Here is a 22,814-nt window from a genome sequence, read left to right on the forward strand (position 1 = left end):
TTTAAAATACGTTTTTCTCTTCTATTTTTTCCCCTCACAGTCTGTGCCTAAGCCTATAGCTCTGGAGCCCTGTTTTGGAAATAAAGCAGCAGTGCTCTCCATCTTTGTTCGATTACCCAGAGGCCCCGGAGGTATTCCTCCTCCAGGACAGTCAGGTGGGTCTACAAACCAATGCATTTGGCCCACACACCAAGTGTTGAACGTCTTTACACTCTTTTCTGCCAATGTTGATGGTCAGAAACACCTCTTAGTATCCCCCACTCTCTCTCTCAATTCAAACTTGTTTATTGGCATGACAAATGTTACATATATAATGCCAAAGCATTGTGATATATACATTAAATAGAACATATGTCAACAAATGACATAATGATAAAAAACATTAAAACTGCATCTCAAATCAAATAATTCCTACCATATAGAACATTAATAACAGTATGTGAGTTGAGTAGTATGTTCAAATTCATAGTATTCGAAAAACAGTGAGTGAGAAATACTTTGACCTTCCAGCGAGATTCTGAAGTGCGCATCCAATGGTTGCTACTCTATCCCATAATGCCATGTGAGAGAAGTCATAAATGGGAGGGAAGACAATAACAATAACTTAAAGCAATAACTTAAAACAATATTGCCTACAACTATGTGTACACCTATTCATTGTACATATCGCTGTCAACACTGCCAATTTTTCATTGTCCTGTTTTGAGTATGTTGTTGTATGTTGTAGTATTTTGCACTGTCGTTGTATTTTGCACTGTCTGGAGCCAGTGCCTAAGCTTTTCACTCGTCATAGCACATGTGCTTCTGATGATGTGACAATAAAAGTGATTTTATTTGATTTGATTTGATTTGAAGTGACGTGACGTGACATGACTGGTTTGGGTAGGTCATGTGATAATGACAAATGGCGCAGGTAGTACATTTGCGTTCCATTCATACTACTCTCATTCATACTATATAGACTAGGGCTGGGATTTTTTTTAATTTTATTTTTCTGCCCTAATAAATCACTGACAGGCTTTGTACAGTAAATATGCTCACATATTACAAGTAAGAGATTTTTAAATGAAGGGTGCATTACTCTATTTTAAAATAATTCAAGGAAACGCACACTGTCTACTATTTCCGAGTATTTATTGAACATCAGCATTGAACAACTGAAATAAAACCCACATTGCCTAGAAACCAAGGCAATTTTTCTTCTAAAAAAAATTGAAAATAACTAAAAAAAAATGTTTTCAATGTTTTCAAAAGTAGAAAATAAGCAGCATCTCTTCTAAATAAAATGACTCTTGTAAATAATATTTTAAACAGTGCATTTCTTGAATTTTTTTTAACAAAAATTTTATTGCAATAGAAAATATGCCACCTCAAGGCATCTCTGGTGCAGCTTCCAATCATTGTCAATGTAGTGCAAATGTGCGCTGCGTAAGTAATTTTTTTAAAGAGGTGTAAAGGCTGCACTGCACCATACCTGTGTATTAAGTATAAATCAGCCTTAACGGGGTCATGTGACTCCACACAAAGTCGGGAAAGTAATTGAAAATATTGACCTGGAAAATTTTTATAGATTATAGGTTCTGAATGTTTATTTTGATTACTTTTCGATTAATCGCCCAGCCCGCGTACGAGCAGGTGCAGCCATTGGAATCTTTTTGGTTCAAGACTAGTCTTATTATTCTATTTTTCATGTATTGTCATGAACACACTTGTTTGTAGAGCAAGTAGTTTATTATTCCTAGTCATTTCTCCAATAGGCAACTGAATTGAAGCGCACTTCCGCATCGCAGAATAAGGTCAATACATTGTACTTTTCTAATGGTCATGTAGTAAATTTAAATTCAAATGTAGTACCTTTTCGAGTAGTAGGCGATTTAGGATGCAGCCTATAACAATCATTTTACCATTACAAAAAAAGAAATAAATTAATATATCAAAATATAATAATAATAATAATATCAAATAATTATCTCTCTCTTTTTCTTTCTGGTGAAGTCAAGATTGCTAATTCATTTATAATTTTAGAAGTTCCTGCTGTATTGAAATATTTGATAAGATTTGGTGTACTGAAGGTGTACCATGTTCTGTCAGTGATGATGAACTTCGATTTCCTTTTAAATAATATTGGTTCCTTGATGTACTTTTATTGAATTGTTAAGTAAAGATAACTTGTAACAGTGTTAAAAAAAAAAAAAAACTCTCTCCTTGTGTCCTTTCAGGTCTGGCAGTGGCGAGTGCATTAGTGGACATCTCTCAGCAGATGTGTCTGGGATATAAGGAGAAGTCCGGAGGCTTGCGCAGCCGTAAGCAGCAGCCATTAGCACAGCCTTCCACCTGCATCTGACATTTACCCATCATCCTCTGACCTCCGACCCCTGCCAGGACTGAGACGTTTATGACTGGCTCACATTTGTGCGAGAAGCAGGGATGAGGGGGCGTGGTTTATGAAGCCAAGCAGACTCTGATAGGAGGAACTGAATGTCTTCAGAGAGAACACTACAGGAAAACGAACTCCTACGTGGCCCGGACTGATAGGACTTATTCTGGGCCACTTTAATGATATTTAACTTATTTCTGTTATTTTATTCCATTTTTACAATCAGGAGGAGGAATCCTTGCACTGCTGCATCTCTATTGAAGGCAACACACACACATATACAACACGTCCAGAGGCTGCATGGCTATAACACGCACACATACAGTACAGGACGTGTTTTAGGGTCTCTTTAATCATGGCGGGTGTATTTCTGCTTTTATTTCTTAATTATTAATTTGGTGTGCATGTTTGGTGCGCTAACTGGAATCCGACAGGTATGTTTACAAGCGATTGACATTGCGGGTCATCTGTGACGTCTCTTTTCATGTTTTCTTTTCTCAAATAAGAAAATTCATGTGTCCTTTCATCCTCTTTCCAGTTCCCTCTTTTCACACGTTGGCTTCTTTTTTGAAGACATGAGTGTTTTATGTTGTTGTCGTAATCACAGTGCTTCTTCCATTTCTGCTTTTATCATTTACTTTACTCTCTTATCTGAAATCTCAGTCCATTTTTCAGGCGCATTTCAGGGAAAGGAAGAAATAAAAGGCGACTGCAGGCAGGCAGGGTGAAATGAGAGCGAGCGAGGACCTTGTTTGGGTTTCTCAAAATGTCAGATGTCATTTTGGGCTGGCAAAGGATTATCTGCATACACAAATGCACAAACCTGGAGCCGCGTCGGATACCGGGGGTATTCTTCAGGATATGGAGTGGATTGCCGCATGCAAAGGAAAGGTCAGAGATAGAGTGAGCAAATGTGACATTATGAAATCTGAACCGTTGTAAGAGCGTGTAGCAGTGCAGTCATTACATCTTTCATTATCCTGGCATATGTATGTGTGTGTGTGTGTGTGTGTGTGTGTGTGTGTGTGTGTGTGTGTGTGTGTGTGTGTGTGTGTGTGTGTGTGTGTGTGTGTGTGTGTGTGTGTGTGTGTGTGTGTGTGTGTGTGTGTGTGTGTGCGTGCGTGTGTGTGTGCGTGTGTGTGTGTGCGTGTGTGTGTGTGCGTGTGTGTGTTTGTGGGCGGCAGCATTGAGACTGCACAGATGACCTGTTTGCCGCTTCTTGGTGCGTTTAGAGTGCCATGAATAAAGGGACGCAGATCGCTAGACCGGAACAAAACACCTAGTACTGACAGCCCAAACAGGATGTTATTAATCTCTCCATGAATTCAATGGAAAATTCATGGCCTGCGTCACCCATCAGGTGCGAATGTAAAGAGATTTCATGATTCGATAGGGCCCAAAAGGGAAAACAAAAGCGCAGTCATGCATACGAAACAAAGTGGTTTAATGAAAGGAGCTGGTCTCTCTTCCTTCTGACGGAAGCTAACTCTCACAATGCTAAGCCTCAAACACCGACCGCACCATCTATATACAGTGATACTGTAGATACGGAGTCTGTAGTTTGTTAATATGTATAATGTAGCAGCAAGTGCACTCGAGTTTTTTTGTACATAGTGATGGACAGTAATGTGAATGCCGTCTCTGTTAAGCGACTTACTGCACTTGGCGGGTGAAGTATCCCAGGCTTTTGAAATGTGACTGCATTGCAGCTTCTTTTTGTATGTAAGATGGCGAATGTCATGAACAAACTTTAAAACTAGCTGCCTACTTTAGGATGAAAAGAAAAAAAGAAGTCCTGAGAATCTAAACTGACCTTGTAATTATGTGTGTACATAAAGAATGACATAGAACATTTTGTCTATAATTAAATGGTAAAATGAAGATGAATGCTTTATTCTAATGTTGAGTGAAATTGCAGTGTTCTTTGTTTAGTTTTTCATCTGTCATTTATATAATGAACCCCTTTTGGCAGGGATTTGCTATTGAATGATTTACAAAGGCTTGAGGAAATGGCACAACACTTACTTTTACCGGCCGTTTTTATTAGGTATGTCTTGCCTAATTACCAGCGTTCTGGCCTTTGATTTGAAGTATGCTTTGTTTCGAACATATTCCTCTCATTTTTATTCAATCTTCTAGTTTATTTGTTTACTATTGATCAACAAAAAGTGCATCTAAATTAGGGTACAAATTATATCTAACAGAATTCAATTTCAAAACCAAGAATCTTTCAACAAAAATGAATAACGTGGTCAGCAATTGTCTGCCCCACTTCTTTTCCCCCAATGTACCACCGTCCCATTTTCCACACAGTTTTGTTGCTTACAACCAACAAAACTGATGAACAAAACCAAACAAACAAGTAATATTTAAACCAAACGAAAGCACACTCTAGAAAAATTCAACATCCAGGTTAAAGGCCCTTTTGCCTTCAGAACATACAAGGCCCTGTTTACACTTGGTATACAGTAAAGATGTATTTACAGGACAAAACTAAAAACAGGTGTAAACAAGTTCTTAAATGTTTTGGATTTGTTCACTTTCAACCAATTTCAGAGGTGTTTGACCGCCAAGTCACGGGCTGAATGATTTCTCTTTATTTCGGCCAAAAAGTCAGATAACTGTCCTACAAGAATATGTAACGTTACTAACCAACAAGGACACATGCCTGTGTTGTGTTTTATACAGAATTCCCTTATAGAAGAACAGCCAGAAAGGACAAATTTAGAGATTTGTGCCAAATGGTAGCATCCCATAACAATATAGTACCTATACAGTAGGTTGTAGCAGAAGTGAACCAATTGATTTTCTTTACCAGCAAATATTAAAATATTGAAGCAAAAAAAAACAAATATAAAAGCAGACATGCCCTTATGCCCTATAACGCCATTACCAATGACTAAATCGCTGAGGAATACCCACAAGATATATGTAAACGTCTCCCAATTAGAGCTCTGACTGGGACATAATGGTTTTAAATGTCTTAAAATACGGAAAAACTTTTTTTTTTTTTTTTTATCTGATCCAAATATTCATAGCTTTAAACAGCTGGAAAATTACCAGATTTTGCTGCACTTCTATGGAGATCCAAGTGTAGCTGCCATTACAGCCATTTGTTTTTGCCTGCCAGGTCTCCGCACAGGTCACGTCACTAAAAATACTAATAGGACTCCTCCAAAAATGATGTTCATAGATGAGCTAAAATATTCAAAACTTAAAATCATGGTAATATAAAGCAATGAAATGAGAGCACTGCAGCAATTGCTGATGACAGACGGATGCAGCACAAAAGCAGCAGAGTTTTATTAGCTCAGTTCACTGCTTTAGTTTTTTCCTCTCATGATCATGTGGGGAAGATACAGTGCTGTTTTATTATACTAAATACATTTTAGGGTTCTGTTATGATGCTGCTCTGTGCACTCTAATAAAATGCACAACATATGGAATGAATGTGTCTGGTGTTTCCCTGTTTTCTGTTAAATCAAAAATCGATGGTGTGTGGCATCATTAGAGAACCATGTAGTACTACTTGGTCCATGTCACTAGTTAAAATTGCTTATTATTTGAGGATTTGACCATTCTTCAAAACATTTGGGATAAAGTACATAAGTGCTTTTTGGATATTTTGCTAAAAAAATCATACATATTGTGCCTTTAAAGTTGGAATAAAATCAAAACAAGCTTTTAATTTTTTATTTGTATATTGTAGTGCTTGTTATAAATGATGTACTGTATTTGTGCACTTTATTTTGTCAAAATGCATTTACCCCCAGATCATTCATTGAATATAATAACCTTCCCTCCCCCTCGAAACGACTTCACTTCTGGTCGCATGGAATGTTTCAGGGCGATGCTATTAGGGCTTGTCTTGTTTATGCTCTGCCTTCATTCATTCGTCAGTCTTCTTTCATTTTGTAACCAACACTTATCTTTCAACAATCCATTCAGTTCCCAATGGAAGAAATCTTGTACCGCCCTATATTTCTTTCTCATTTCAGGAGCCCTTCAAGTGGATGTACATCATGATAGAGTAAAAAAAGGACAATCTTAACTTCCATTTCATGTCAGCTTTAAACACTGTGCGTAAACAGCAATATGTTTGGCTTGTTTACTCTTGTACACCAGCCATAAACAAGCCAGGGATGCTGCTGCCTTTCTATCAGTTGAACCAGTTTGCTGATTCTCCTCTGACCTCTGGCATTTTCACCCACTGGATATTTTCTCTTTCTTTCTGCCACTTGATTGTGCTTGAAAATCAAAGTACATCAATTTCTGAAATACTCAGAGCAGCCGGTCTGACGGCAACAACAGCCATGCCAAGTTCTGAATCTCTTAAAGCGCCTTTCTTTCCCCTTCGGAACAACGGATCCTTTTGACCTCATCTACATGCCTAAATGCTAAAGTGGCTGATGTAGACATCAAAACACATTGCTTATTTTCAAAGCATACTGTGCTTTTGTAAACATTTAAGCTCACAGCAGGACAGATGAAATGCATTTCTTATCTCTTCATTATCAAGCAAGCGAATGAGGGTAAACAAACTCATGACAACTTCCTCTGCCGGCGTACGCTTTTATCCAGAGTCTCGTCAGAGCAGACTCCGTTGAAATGAGATTATGAGGGAGCTGTCAGAGTCTCCACACTCAGATCTATTGCTGATACTTTGCTTTCCCATCAATAAATGGCAATGTCCACCATTTGGGTTTGATCCAGTGTATTGGCTAAAATCCAGAAATGCTGTTGGTAAATTTTTCAAGAGTTTGTTGCACTTAAATGATCATTTTGACCCTGTTCCAGCCCAGAGGTTTTAACCTCCTCGACTATGTGCTACAGTCAAAAATCATACACGATTATTTTGACACGTGTTTAAAAAAAAAAATTTTGTACTGTACAACTATTTGAAGTTTAGTTATAATGAATGTTGTGTTTTTCTGGCAAAACACAATATATGAACATTTCCTTAAGGTCTCGTGAAGTGCTTTGAAATGTGTTTCATGTAATCTCAACTGATGATGAGAGAGCTCCTCCCCTTAAAAAAAAATGCCAATAGCATTTTATTTTTCATTTTATTTATCACAGCTCTGCCAGTGAGAGTGGTTGATAAGAAGTGTCTTAAAGGGGGCGGGGCATGTCAGATACTGGAGAGCATTTGGTTGGTCAAGATTTGATGAGAAACTGAAGTAGAAGGTGATGTGAAAAAAAAAATGTTGCTCCATTTACTGCAAACTTTAGATGTTTATATCAGTTTTATATCCTCTAAACGAAAAATATTGTCGCTGTTTTGTAGCACACTAGCTTATCCGCTTAAGTGTGACGTCAGATGAAGTGGCTTTGGGGTCCACTCGCTATATATAACTGTAAGGGGAGGCTCAACATGATGATGATGATGATGATAATAATAAACGTTTACAAAGCTATTACTTTCAAAAATCATGATATATATATATATATCCGATGGCCAGAAAGTGATTTTTTTTTTTTTTTTTTTTTTTTTAGAAATTGTTAAAATATTGATGTCTGTGATGCAGCAAGTCCAGAGACTGTAGCGTACACCATGATTTTTTATAAAATAAACTTTAATTTGTGATATGACTAAAAAGTGGTCATAAACAAATATTTTTTTAATTCAAATGAGTAGCGGCTTGGACTCGGAAACAGTATTTCATACGTCACAACTTAAGCAAATAGATATCCTTAAAATGAACTTACTGATAAATATATATATATATATATATATATATATATATATATATATATATATATATATATATATATATATATATATATATATATATTTACAAAAACGTTATTTTTATTTCACTGGACCTTTAAAATGAAAGGATTTTGAAAGTCATCATTTGGACTCTTCAGCAAAACTTCATTCTATTGTCCAAGTTTAACAAAAATTTTCAACAATGCTTGTATTTGTCAAACCGAGCTGTTCAATCTTGTAATTAAAAATCTTAATATTGCAGTTCATGGGAAGGTTGTGGATAATTGCAAACTAGCTAAGCTAGTCAAACAAAATAACTTCAAATGCACATTTTGTATATACATCTTTCTACTTTAAACCTAGTCACCTAGAGATCTGTATTAGTATTTACTATTTATTAAATGCATTTTAAATTTGCTGTTACTTTACTAACCCTCAGGCCAGAGGGTAAAGTCTAGATCGGATACGCGGCTGGCCGGAAGTACAATACTCACATTAATATAGCAGTATTTTTTATGACACTGTATAATACTAATTAATATTTTTACAGTACTGTGACGGTTGGGTTTAGGCTTGGGGTGGGGCTAGGCATAAAAAAAAATACAATTCATTGGGTAATTTAATAGATAACATAAATAATACTTGGTACAACTACTGTTTTTATGTTACTGTGATGGTTGGGTTTAGGGTTGGGGTGGGGGTAGCGTTAATAAAATACAATAAATGGGAAATTTAATAAATGATATAAATAATTATTGTAAACTTCCGGCCGCTTCCCTGTCCGATATAGCAGCAACCAGGCCAGAGGTGCTCATCCCTGTTCCTCTTCCTGCAGAGTTCAGCTGCAGCCTTGATCAATCACACCTGTCTTTAATTACCAAGTGCTCCTTCAGATCCTGCTTGGATGCTTTATTTGTGTTTGATCAGGTTTTTAGAGCTAAAGGTAGATTTCCAGATTTTCCCCTGCCTCAGGCTATCCAAGGATGATGTAACCAATATAAAAGGTAAGATTAGATTTGAGTGTGTGATCTGAATGTGTAATATTTACTTTTGACAGATTTCTAATGTTTACTAGGTCAGTATGCGACAGGATGCTCACACTTCAGACTGTTGTGAATGTACACAGAACCACTTGCTGAGGCTGTAAATGGAAGGTAATGTACTAGCACAGACATTTTGCTTCATAAGAACTCGATGGCAGGAGTTGAGGCTATTATTTTTGTAGTGCCTGTATGTGTTTGATTAGTAAATAGCTGTTGATTTTGCTTTTTTTGAGCATCACTTTACATAAATCATTGTGTTAATTGTAATGAAATATTTTTCCGTCTAGTAAAAGGTTTGGGAAAATTTATAAATAAATGGAGAAAAGTTTTAATTTATTCAGTTTACAGTTTTGTACACTTTGTAGTATTTGTAGTTTGGATGGTTGCAATGACTGTAAAAAGATTGTTCAGTATACAATATATACTTTAGTATACACTGTAAAAACTTGAGTAAACTCACTGTCTCCAAATTATTAAGTAAATGAGTTACGTGCATAATAAATATTACGTGAACTTAACAGCTCTAAGTTAAAACTGAAATGCTTACATTTTTTTTTTTTTTTAAGTAAAATCAACTTGGGTTTACTCACTTTTTTTATTAATCGCTTTTTACAATGTGCATAAGTATATACAGTCATGTAAAAAAGTTTGGACACCCTAGGAATAGTGGTGTAACCACCAGAACAACCCGTTTTGTTCATTTTCTTGAATGAAAACTGATACTCATTAACCAAATAAATAGATTGTTCAATTTGATTTAATGACTAATAAAAATAGTATAATCCTTTTAATCCCATACACTCAAATTATGTTTGCTGTTTATTCAACAACTAAAAAATAAGCTGCAACAACACAATTCTTTAGGCTTTTTTGAGGAACAACGTAATTGTTTTATCATCAATCCACTTAAATTAAAAACTAGTAATTTAGTAATTAATTTGTTGTGGTGACAGACTACACTTCAAAGCACACCCTAAAGGCAAACTGTTGTAGCCTTTTTAAAACTTTTGTACTTTTAGTTTAAATATTACTTGTTTGATTTTTGTTATTTTTTTTCTTGATTGTAGACATCAGAGTGTGATAAATGAGATGGCAGTAGGCCGGATGAAAGGGAGTAGGTCAGTTATAATTTTTGACTACAAAAATGATATTTGGTATAATTTGTATCTTAATTTTCATGTAATTTTTGTTCAGTTATTTACAAAATAAACAAGAAGTGTCTCCATATCAGGGCATAAAAAATGATCTGATCTTTGGCAGGGTTTAAAACTTGGAAAATAAAACCTCTGATGAACAACAACAAAAGACATAAATGAAAATAAATCAGACACTGTTATTGGTAGTCAAACGCCTGAACTGATCATCAGCAGAAGTTTTAGCACTTTGACTCTTATCTGACAGCTAAAGCTTAGCCAAAACTGGGTTTATGCAACAAGACAATCATCCCAAGCACACCAGCAAATCTACTGGTGCAGAACTGCTGAAAAGAAAAACAAACTAAATGTATAAATAAATAAATCAAGGTGTTGCAATAGTCCAGAGCTCATTCTGACTGAAATTTTGTGCCAAAAGCTGTGCAAAAAAAATTCTACAAAACTCCTGCAAATAAGCAGAGAGACTAAGCTCTAAACATGATTACTTTAATATACAGTAAATGATGACATGTTGTGAGATTTCATGTGATTTTGTTCATCCACATATTTTAAGACCTGCCAAAGATATACAGTAGTTGTCTTTATATTGTTTCCTGATACAGAAAATCACAAAATTCAATAGGATGTCCTAACTGTCTCACATGACCACACACCTAAATTCCTACAGATTATATATAAACTGCTTATATTCTATAGCTGTTCAGTGCTGTTACTGTGTTTGATGATGTTGTGGGTTGTTCGTGCTGAAGGACAGTGTAGATGTGTGTGCTGACCCAGATCATGCACATAGATGGCACTGCAGTGGCTGTGCTCCAAATAAATGAGGGTTACTTCACTCCTCCAGTTTCTCATTACCCCCTCAGCTTGAGCTGATTGACGGCCCACAAGTATGTTACTTTTGAAATGCAAGCACAAACTTTCACACAATATAGTATTGATGGTTAAAAAAAAATAGATCAGCAGACAGACCTATAGACAGATACTTACAAACATTAAATGCTATAGATATTTCTATAAGCACTAAAAAGGCTGTAAATAGATAAAGTATAATATATAAACATCAATATGATAGACACTTAAAGTGTTTGTTTACCCACAAGTGAAATTTCTATCGTTTAATCAACCTTAATTCCTTCCAAACCATTTTTTTTTTTTTAATGATAGAAGCTATTTAGAAAAAAAAATGCTGGACCTCTGTAGCCATTGACTTCTACAGTATTTGTTTTTCCTATTATGGAAGTCAGTGGTTACATGTTTCCAACTTAAATATATTCGTATGCTCTAGAATCACTTGAGCGAGAGTTAACGGAGAGCAAATGTTAATTTTTTGGGGGGAGTGAACAGTTTCTCTAAGTATACAAACACCTTAAATGCTCCAGATCATTGCATACTTCAGTGTATATGAGTTTAAACGATATAAATGCTATAGATAGATACTTCAGTGTATATATAAACCCCTTATATTTTCCCGTCAATAGACACTTCAGTATATGTACATAAACACCAAAAATATATTCCTAATGTACACAGTAGTCAACATTTGCAACTTTTTTTAAATTCAAAGACAAAATTGGAAGTTGTTCAATAGATTTAGAACAGTTTAGATGTAAGGTTTTGATCCACTTTAAATGCTGACTACTGTATATAAACACACTAAATGCTCCTGGAGGGCCACAGCCCTGCACAGACACGCTTACCTGTAGGTTTCAAACAAACCTGAAGGTCTCAATTAGCTCAGGGGCCCGTTTCAGAAAGGAGGTTAAGTGAAAACTCTTTGTATTTTAACCCTGAAATGAGAAAAACTCTGGGTTTTCCGTTTCAAAATGGCAGGTTTGTTAAACTGGAGAAAGCAGGGTAAGTCAAGCATGTTTCTGAAAGAGAGGTAACTTTTTAACTCTGAGTCAGTTACTGTGGTAGCTTACTCTGTAACCCTAACCTGGTCAGGAGCAGGTTTTATTCTCTAAACTCAGTTTCTGTCAGTCTCCTTCCTATTTTTAAAGACGAAGAAGTATTTCTCGCCTTAGCCTTACATTTCCACCCACCTATGTTAATGCTCATTTTGGATATGCGCATAAAAACGATTGATGAAAACGTCATGGTACACATAACTTTGAAAATACACATAAAAAAACATGTGCATAACTGAGTACGATAAACTTTTATTCGATAGAAAAGATGCGCCTAAACTAAGATTTAAACACTTTTACTGAACAAATTCCAGTATGTGCATTAAAAAAAGGTTTCTTATAAGATATGATGATGAAAATGTGTGTTAATGGACAAACCAGCAGGCTAAGCACACTGCAACACATCCTAAATGTTGTTTTGGTCATTCTAAAACATCTGAACCATTTCAGTATTACTGTTATTATATTATTAATGACCTCCAGACCATCTGTACCGTGCCAAGAGCGTCTGTTCTCCGTGTCTCATGGCTTCAAATGCCACCACGCATTCATTGTGTGTCAGCATTGTCTTCTGAGGCGCTTGTACATTTATTAAATAAAGAAAAGATTAAGGCAGCTTCTTCTACTGCCGTAACTTCTGTTTTTACTGTTGATATTTGGCACCCGTTTAATCAGGAAGTGACGATTTTGTTCTTTTTGACTTGGATGGAAACGCTGCTTTATTCGCACATCTTTTATGCGATATTCCAGTTGTGCACATAAATATAATTAATATTTTTGAATGGAAACATAGCTATTGCCTACATTTCAGTCACACAAAGAACAGTCACGTACAAGAATGGCTTGTTCTTTTTTTTTTTTTAAATAAATAATTAGCTTAAATTCACAGACCTTCAACAGGGACATGTAGCTACTGTTACTAGATTAATGGCATTATTATTCTTTCAAAAATTATTGTTTAGTTCTACTTGCATTCTAAATGTCATATCAACCTCTATCACTTGATCAATAAAAAAAGGCAGACACAAGTTATCTTTTAAATCTAATAAAACTGATCAACTTGTGTAATTTTTTTTTAAACGTCACACATAATATATCTGCGCTCCATTGATAATGCCTTTTTATAGGCATATATTTGGTCTACACAAAGTTGATTGACCTAACTCGGATCCGCTATTCTGACACCGAAAACTGAGTTTTTAATATCTCTGTAAATCAACTCAGAGTTGAAACTCCGAGTTGGTTGAACCTCCTTACTGAAACAGGCCCCAGGTGTCTTTACTTGGAACTAAACTGTGCAGAGCTGCGGCCCTCCAGGAACTGAGTTTGACACCCCTGCTATAGATGCATAAGCATTTCAACACCTAATATGCTAATGATATGTACACAAACAGCTCCGATAGATACTTCCTTGTTAGTACATATAACTGTCTTAAAATGCTATATTCAGTAGCCTGTATGTGGGTTATATTAAATGCTATGTATAGTAAATAGTGTATATATAACCCCCTCAACAGATGTGACAGATATAAATGCCTTCAGTCTGTGTATACTCCATGAAAAGTTTATTTGCATAAGAGTTTGTAATTTTAGATATCCTGTTTTTTGTTTTATGCAATGAAGAGTAAAAGAAAAAAAAAACACTGATTTATAGAAATGACAAACTGGAGCTTTTATACTGTATTTAAATATATAAACAACTGCTCTGTTTGCGACGTATTCACAGATCTGACACACAAACACTACTCTGTACATCCGTATCTGGCAGCTTTATTATTCTTATTTTTTTTCAGGAAATCACAAATAAATTCCACAATGTCCACCCATTTGACAGAAATACTTTGGCCCGTTTTGTAATGCAGGTCGCAGGTTGGTCAAAAGTCTCCAGGGGTCATTTGGGGTGAAAGCATTTACGTTTCACTCACCTTTTTGTCATCACAGTACAATCGAGAATAAAAAAAGCAACACAACTGCAGATGTCAAGTGCTCATGGGATGGAGGCGCAGAAAAAGCTGTCATCAGTCACTGGAGAGAATCCAAAGCCCCGTGTGCTTGTTTTGATTGGCTGAGACAAATGGTGAATTGGGAGAAGGGTAAAGCTGCTCGAATTCACATGGACATGGAAGTGCTTTGTGTAAGAGTTTTTTTTGTGCTTCTTTTGCAGTAAGCAGCTTGATGCGGTATTTCAGACTTCCTTATTCACAGGTGAAGTTTACAAGAACTGCTCATTGGACTCTTCAAATCTCTGCTGTTTTCTCCAGCCTGTGGTATGTACTGTACATCTGAACAACACAGACACGTTACAAAAATAAAGACCTTCGCTGAAGCCCACCAAAGAGCTCTCATCATAGGCGTTTTACATCAGCTTCCTTTCCCTCGCCACTTGTTCCTGTGCAAACATCAAAAACACATTTCTATCCGGGTGAATATACAGCACACTTACCAATGGCATCCATTAGAAAGAGCTAGGAAAAAATAGATATTAAATATGGATGATTTTCCATTTTGTTTTTTTGTTATAGAATTGTATAGTTGGCGTGACTTCAGCCATTTCAGTGATTAATTTTGAAAAGCTCCGTTCGGATGACACCATTTTTATTGCCACTCACTGTGTCAGATTAGGATTTTTTTCTAGATAAAATCATGACTTTGTTATGGGTACCAAATATGTCAGACTACACATTACTTTGCAATCAATCATCATGTGATCTCTGTCAAAGAAATTAGGGTTGTCATGATACTGAAATTTTTAAAACGTTTATTTGTGCGTCACAATTTGCCACACATTCTCTATTGGAGACAGGTCAGGACTGCAGACAGGCCAGTCAAATACTTGTATCCTCTTCCGCCACAGCCAGGACTTTGTAATGTGTGCATTACGAAGTGCATGTGCATGTGTGCATAACCAATCACAGTCATTTCTGTTGAGCACAGACAGGCAAATCAGCACTGTTTAGGAATGCGTTATCGGAAAATGAACATTTCAGCTGTGATTGGTATCGAATTCCAGTATAGTTACAACACTTCAAGAAACCCCACAATTTCTAGATGTCCTTGTAATTGTCTGATTTGTTTGTTTACATGGTGACTTTAGAAGTGAATCTGCTACCGATTGCTAACATTTTATTTTATTCTGTCATGGTAGTTTCAAGCGTACTCATATCATTTTAAATGTTGTGTATGGAATAGATTCTGTGCTCCTATTGGTCACTCATGTGACTGAACTCATCATGGATAAACATGCTAGACTTTCTGTCATGACGTCTTGAAGCATTGCGGACATGGGTTGTTGTGCACTAACACATTATGACAATATGTCAAACAAAGTGTGGCAAAATCATGTAATCCGAACGGGGTTTTACACACGCCATCTTCAGCCCAAAACATGAGAGAGACACAATTATTCAAAACCTTGAAATCAGTCATTGTGAACACAAACGATGAAAACACTAAACTGGACTGGAGGAATGGAGCAGGGTTTCACATGTTTGAAGAGTTCGGTGGTTCTTGTGTCCTCTTTGAATGATGTGGAGGTTAAACTGATGAAGACACACTCTCTCTCTGTCCCAGTTCTGCTCTGCTTTGACTGATTGCTTGATTTTAAAGCTGGAGCGTGAGCGGCAGGAAAGGGAGGAGCCACATGAGTTCATCCAGGTGGGCTGCGGTGGGACTGGAGTCGTACAGATCAGGAGACGGCAGCGTGGAGTCACCCCACAGTCTGTCTCGCTCATTCATCTAAATCACAAACACAGCAAGTAAGAGCTTTAGATGTATGACATGCTGTTGTTTGTGGTTTATTATTCCATATTTGTGCATTTAATAATTTTGCCAATAAAAGCTTGGCCTCTGCTATGGAATAAAAAAAAATACAAGTTTTATATATATATATATATATATATATATATATATATATATATATATATATATATATATATAATTGTGACATTTTGGATTAATAACATTTTTTTATTATGTGTTATCAAAATTCAAACTGTTATGACTTTTTTTTCAGAAAAAAGATAATAAATTGACTTTTTGAATTTTGAGGGGTTAAGTCATAATTGCAAGACACACTTAAAAGTGAGGGGAAAAAGTCACAATTACATTTGTTAAAATGTGACTTATCGTGCATCATTGCCTCTCATTTCTACATTTGGTTGTCTTTTACAGATATCACCAACCAATCACAGATCCAGTAGTAATATATTGTCATGGTAAACACAAAAAAAAAATCAAGTATTCATTTCATTAAGAAAAAAAAACATATTTGGAACAGTAGTGCAGGTTACACGACATCTTTCATCTTTAAAAATCATGAACAAAAGTATGTAAGAATAATGAATACACACTTGATTATAAATAAAGGTTTTTTTGAGTAAATAATCAAAATTCTGTTCTGAACGATAAACAATTTTGGCATCATATTATCAAAAGTCTGTTGTAAAGTTCTGATTTGAAATTAGTTGAAAAAAAAAAAACTGCATCAGAACAAACAAAGCTTAAACCAATCTGCATTAAATGAGTTTACTGGTCTCAAGATACAAAAACCCTTTAAAAATCACAAAACCAGACCAGTGTGGCGAGCTTGGTCAGTCAGGGAAATCATGTAGGCTGGTTTGATGCCGTTTCTCTCAGAAGGCAGACAAACACGCATTTGTGGCTTTGTTCAGACAGACATGAAAGGCATATCTGACTCCAATCCATTTAGAAAAAAAAAAGAAATCCAATTTTCACAAACCCCATCCATATGTATGTTGAAATTAGATTAAAAAGGCATATATATATGTATGTATTTTCAAAATATGTTCCAGTCTGGATGGTCCGAATGGATTTCTAGTCAATTTTGGATGTGATGTATACAGCATATGCACTGTCATACACAATGCAAATCTGTGTTCGCACACAACAGAGCTCTAAAGGCGAGCATACACTGTGATTTTTGTGGCTGTATGTGATTATTTTCTCATCAGGAGAAGCTGCGTGGTAAATGTTGATGCTTGTACTGTATGGTTGTGGTTCATACCGTGTAAGCAGAACTTAAAAGCCAAGACGATTTGCTTACAAGCTCCTGGTTATTTTATAAAGTTTGGGAGCTGTTGGCTTGAAATCGTTGAGCCGACCTGTCAATCTATCTGGTTGGCCAATTATGAAGATAAACTTGCTCAACAGCCAGTGTGCTATGATATGTCATGCATGACAGTTGTCAGAGAAGATAGTTTAGTTGATATAATTTTCTATATAATTCCCACAGGGTGAACCAGGAATACTGCATCTGTATTACCGCGTCCAAATTATTTTAAACTCACTCGTGACATGTGCTAGGACAGTCTTCTCATCGATTTACACTAGATGTCACCTACGCTATTGTTGTCTATTAGAAGGAATGTATCAATAGAGTCACCATTTTGGTACAGGGTAGCGCTCCTTTGAAATGAAGTGGGAGCAAGGTGTAGTGGGGACTGGCCATCTGGAGCCATATATATGTGAATTAGTTTTGTTGAAAAAAAAAAAAACAGCAAAACAGTTTAAGCCTAGTATTTCGGACAAGTTGGTGCTACTTTGACTTATGGTGAATGCAGTAAGTGCCTGTACTATCTTCAATAACATTACTTGTTGAGCATACAAATTCATAACATACAAAATCATGAAAAGCAAAATCTTACGTATTTATGTTGGTTAACATTGCCTTTGTGTTGTTTTCTTTGTTCACTCGTTACTACCCCTGTACACAGCGCTAAAGTCCAGCTTATTCAGATTGGATTTGGTCTTACCTAAGTGTGGTTGAATGACTTTTGTCCTGGTATTGATGGATGACGTGAAACTGATGTTTTGACAGTGTCGAGATCCCGAAGCACAAGTGTTTCAAAACACTACACCGAAGCATGATCCAAAACACTCAGGTCATGTGACTAATGTGATTTGGAACACCCAGGTCACATGACTAAAGTGTTTCGAAATACCAGGTCATGTAACTAAAGCGATTCAAAGTATTGGTCATATCAGAAGTGTATCGAGACCTGGCGAATCTGTTTTTGACTGACAGGTTCAGAAAAAAAGCTCCATCTCCTGTAGCCTAGTGGACAGTGTGTGTGTGTACAGAGTAACTGTGCTGCAAATGTCCCGGGTTCAAATCCTGACTTGTTGCTGAAGCTGTTCCAGAGCAATACATTAAAAAAATGACCACTAGGTGTCACTGTAGAGACAGGTTTCAGAACGGTTCGAAGCCTCGACCATTTCCAACCATCAGAATTTGCAGTGTACACCCACCTTAAAGGGGATGAATTTGTTCATTAAGGGGTATTGAAGTTTGTGACAACAGTGTACTAAAATTGACAACAACGTTATCAAAATCATTCACACAGCGCCACAAAAATTACTTAAAGGCACTGTATTACACATCGACAGTACTGTAGGTGTTAGTGTCGTTTTGTAAAGAAACACTGCGCACATACAGTCCTGTATTTAGGCCTGTCACAATAATCAATATATCGACTTACGCAATACTTGGAGATGACTTCAATCGTTTTTGCCGTTGCAATATATATTCACAAAAAATAAATAAATAGCTTTTAAAGCCACTTTACAATGACATTTACATTCTACCTCACCGGTGTCAGTTTATAATTGAACATTTACCTAATAGGACATTTACTTATATATAATAAGACATTTACCTTTTTAATTTCAAATTATAGAATCTAAATAACCTTAAGAATGATAAATATTACATAATCAGTGGCATAAAATGATCTCAAATTGACAATAATAATCAATAATGAAACCATAATCACAACAATTTCTGTGACAATATATCATGACAGGCCTACATGTATATGGTGATTTTTTTTTTTATTATTATTTTTTTTTTTGCCGATGTGGGACGATGGATAGATGTTGTCACTGCTATTAAGACTATGTAAATACTAATGTACAGTACTAGGGCAGGCTGTTTAACTGTGCCATTGCATGTTATCATGCTTTAAATTGGCAATAAGGGGAACAAATTATACATTTTAGTATTTCTCTACCATCATTAAATGGATAGTTCAACCAAAAATGAAATGTTATTAATTACTTTTCCAATGTTATTAATTACTTGTTCCAATCCCCTGAGACCCCCAAACAATATCCAACCCTAGTAAATGCCACCTCCCGCTGACACTTCTGTCAGCATGAAAGCTTATACCTGTGTGGGCATCTGTGGACGCAGAAGGTTCTGCTCAATCTCTGTGGCAGCACCATTGGTAGTAGTAGTGGTCTCAGTGCTGGTAACTGGTAAGATCTGGTTGTAAGTGTTGGTATTGGAGCCCGGAGCCTGGTTGGTTGCAGATTTCAGGTCTGTGTCATTCCCAAAAGCAGAGATGGCATTCTCTGTTAGAAAGAAGGGGGGAGAGAGAGAGAGAGAGAGAGAGTCACATTCCCTCACAGCAATGCCTTCTGCAGATGAACACGTCTGGAACGCAGTCATGCCTCAGTTAGCTTTCTCTTTCAGATACGTCTCTTTTTCAAAATGCCTTTGGATTTCGTCAACATGCTTTCTTACAATAACAACAACAAAACACACTCAGAGGAGCCAGAGAGGACTGGCTCATATATATTTATATCAATTCTCCAGCGTAAATGTTGACAGCATTCAAAACCATAAACTCAATGCTCTAAATATAGCCTGTTTCTATACATCCCTATATTACCAATCAGCTAATCCTGCCCTGCAGTAAAAAAAAAAAAAAAAAAAAATGCTTGGCGTTAGTCCTTATTTCTTTTCACATGTCTTCCATTTTCTTTCTTATCTGTTTTTTTCTTCTCTTGCTCAGTGTGTTTTCCCTTGGGTAAGATTGGTCGCATAAAATGGAGTGTGGACTCGAGTGAGCCTCTGTGCCGGTGGCTTTGAAAGAAGTTTGATTACCTCTGGTATCTTGACGTTTAAGCCCAATCGTACCCATAGTACAACACCTGTGTCTATTCATTTGGAAATATCCTCTACTGTCAGCCATGTACCAGCAGAATGGACTTCCATATTAAATCTAAACACATTCCAAATCGCACTCCTCTTCATTTTCTCCCTTTTATTCACTCTATATGAGTGCATTTGAGACTTAGTGACAGGCCATATGAATGATAATAATGTGAATTGATTAATTTCCACTGGTCTAGTAGGTCACTTGTCTGAAATTGGCATGGCGTGAAAGTCACCCCAATTAAGACACAGCAGTGAGGATAGTATTGCATATGACTGAGGCTGATCTTCATTTCTAGCGCTGAGCGTGTTCTGTTCTGTTGGGGGAAAAATGAAAGATTAGATTTATGAATGGTGAATGGCTGTGTGGTTGAGTGATCTTTCTTTCTTAATTGAAACACTAATTGCTTAATCTTTCTGATCTTACAGAGAGATGAGGCACAAGAGAGAGAAAGAGAGTGACTTCCTGATACCTTACTGTACGTATTGTGCCTACAGTGTCCTTTTAAACCATTGCACAACCTGCTATATGTATACACACTAACATACATGCATACATATGTTCATACATACATGTACTGTAAGTGTAATGCAGCTCAGCACGATGGCAGTGTTTTATTGATTTGTTTGCATGATTTAAAAAAACTATTATAATTTTATTTTAAATTGCATGTTTAGATTTTCTGTTAAATGTTATTATTAATTTACTTTCATTTTTATAATTATAATAATGCAGTTAAGTACAACAAAATATTTAATAGTATCAATAATATAGGTTGTTTTGAAATATACTTTAAAAAATATAAAAAGAGGCTCAAAGATGATAAACTCAAAAATGCATTAAAAATGTGTATATATTTCCGTTTATATATTATTAATTTATTAATGCGTGTATGTATATAAAAAGTCCTGATTAATTGTAATTTAATTGTAATAATGGCAAAAATAATGAACAAATATTTAATAATATCGATAATATAGGTTTTGTTATGAAATATACTTTCAAAAGTATAAAAATATAAGCTCAAAAATGATATAAAAACACAAAGGCATTAAAATATGTAATATAGCTTGCTATTTTATTTATGCATGGATATAAAATATGTATTTTAATATAAATTGTATTTTAATTGTAATAATGGAAAAAAGTAAAAAAATAATGTCTAACATACATGTTCACTATGACTTACAGGATTTAAGTCACCCACAAAAAATGAAATGTAACAGTGGTTACAAATACAATAGTATAGTTCGATTAGAGCAATCCACTGCCTTAAGATTTCAACAATTCTTCATTGGAACCAAATTCATGATAATTTGATCTCCATTATTAAAACTTAAGTGACTTAATATAATGATGTAGGAGAAATGTTATGGCTATTCTTGGATATTTTAAAGATATTCTTTAAGATATAGGTGACAACAAACTGTTTTACAATAATTTTATTACACTTTTAAATTTATGTACTTTGTATCTTGTATTTAGTTTTTTCTATTTTATACTTAAAGGTGTAGTAGGTGATTGTCTTCAGAAACATATTTTGTTGTTCTGGTTGAAAGTCTCTTCATATTCCAATAGTAATGATTAAAGTAAATGATCTAAATGTATTTTTATATTCTGGGTAAGGCATAAGACTAAAAAATGTTCATCCAATTAAAATAGTGTCAGGCCGACATCTCCCATAATTCTGGTAAGTAGCTCAAACTATCTGTCAGCAAATGCAGATTTGAGCTACTGCGCACCTGTTTGTACGCAGCTCTGCCGTTTGTGCATACACATGCTGTGCGTTCACGAGAGAGAGAGAGAGAGAGTGAGCACGAGAGCGAGCGGTAAAAACATGCTTAATCAACTTTTTTTAAAATCCTGAATTAATATTGGAGTTACTTTTGCACACTGGAGGAAGGACGACACCATGGCTAAAGTATTTCTTTTAGACAGGTAATCCTATGTTTTAAAACTATTTTAGAGAGCTGAGCTGATGTAGATTGGGTTGTTATGAATAGGTTATATGCACAGAAGTGTTGTCCAGTCACAGAACTTTTCCGGCAAAAGATTGATGTGACTATTTTCAGTTTCATAAGGACCTTTTACAGCATCGATAATGTAGATTTTTATTTAGTTTAAAAACAAAACATCACTAGCGCTATTACGCCTAGCCTGCTTTACTGAGCTGAAGATGGTTTTATATTCACATTGGTTCTTTATTGAACAATGACAACCTGTGACAACGTTCCCTATATTGTTTACCGCTACTCTGAATATTCGGTCAAAAATAGCATGCAAGTATTGCTTAGAAATGAGTGTAATTCGTGCACGCTGCTGGCCAAGTTTTAGTTCAACATGAGAGAGGGTTCTGCTGTCATGATCTGATGTGTTTTCAGGAGGCGTGACTTTGGGCAGCAGGGGAGGGACTGTGTTTCAGAGATTTATGCTAACAGGCTAGCATTGTGGCAGATCACCTATTGCACCTTTAAAGGTTTCTGTATGCATATGTGTGTTTTTGTGTGTACACATGTGTATGTGTGTAAATATATATATATATATATATATATATATATATATATATATATATATATATATATATATATATATATATATATATATATATATATATATATATATATATATATATATATATATATATATATATAATTTGTAATTT

The 22,814-nt window shown here is 35.6% G+C and overlaps 2 protein-coding genes across 2 annotated transcripts in view; one reads left to right on the top strand and one right to left on the bottom strand.

Annotated features, from left to right (window-relative positions):
* Positions 1–4,258, top strand: part of atrn (attractin) — a 132,033-nt gene extending 127,775 nt beyond the window's left edge. Inside the window, exons 25-26 of the mRNA XM_056471480.1 lie at positions 41–155; positions 2,220–4,258. Of these exons, the coding sequence (XP_056327455.1) occupies positions 41–155; positions 2,220–2,344 (240 nt within the window). The 3' untranslated portion in view covers positions 2,345–4,258. The remainder of the gene's footprint in view (positions 1–40; positions 156–2,219) is intronic.
* A 9,594-nt stretch (positions 4,259–13,852) lies between these two features.
* gfra4a (GDNF family receptor alpha 4a) overlaps positions 13,853–22,814 on the bottom strand; it is an 85,326-nt gene continuing 76,364 nt past the window's right edge. Inside the window, 2 exon segments of the mRNA XM_056471481.1 lie at positions 13,853–15,929; positions 19,381–19,565. Coding sequence (XP_056327456.1) covers positions 15,795–15,929; positions 19,381–19,565 — 320 coding nt within the window. The 3' untranslated portion in view covers positions 13,853–15,794.

This window comes from Danio aesculapii, chromosome 13 (assembly GCF_903798145.1).
Source record: "Danio aesculapii chromosome 13, fDanAes4.1, whole genome shotgun sequence".
Lineage (NCBI taxonomy): Eukaryota > Metazoa > Chordata > Actinopteri > Cypriniformes > Danionidae > Danio > Danio aesculapii.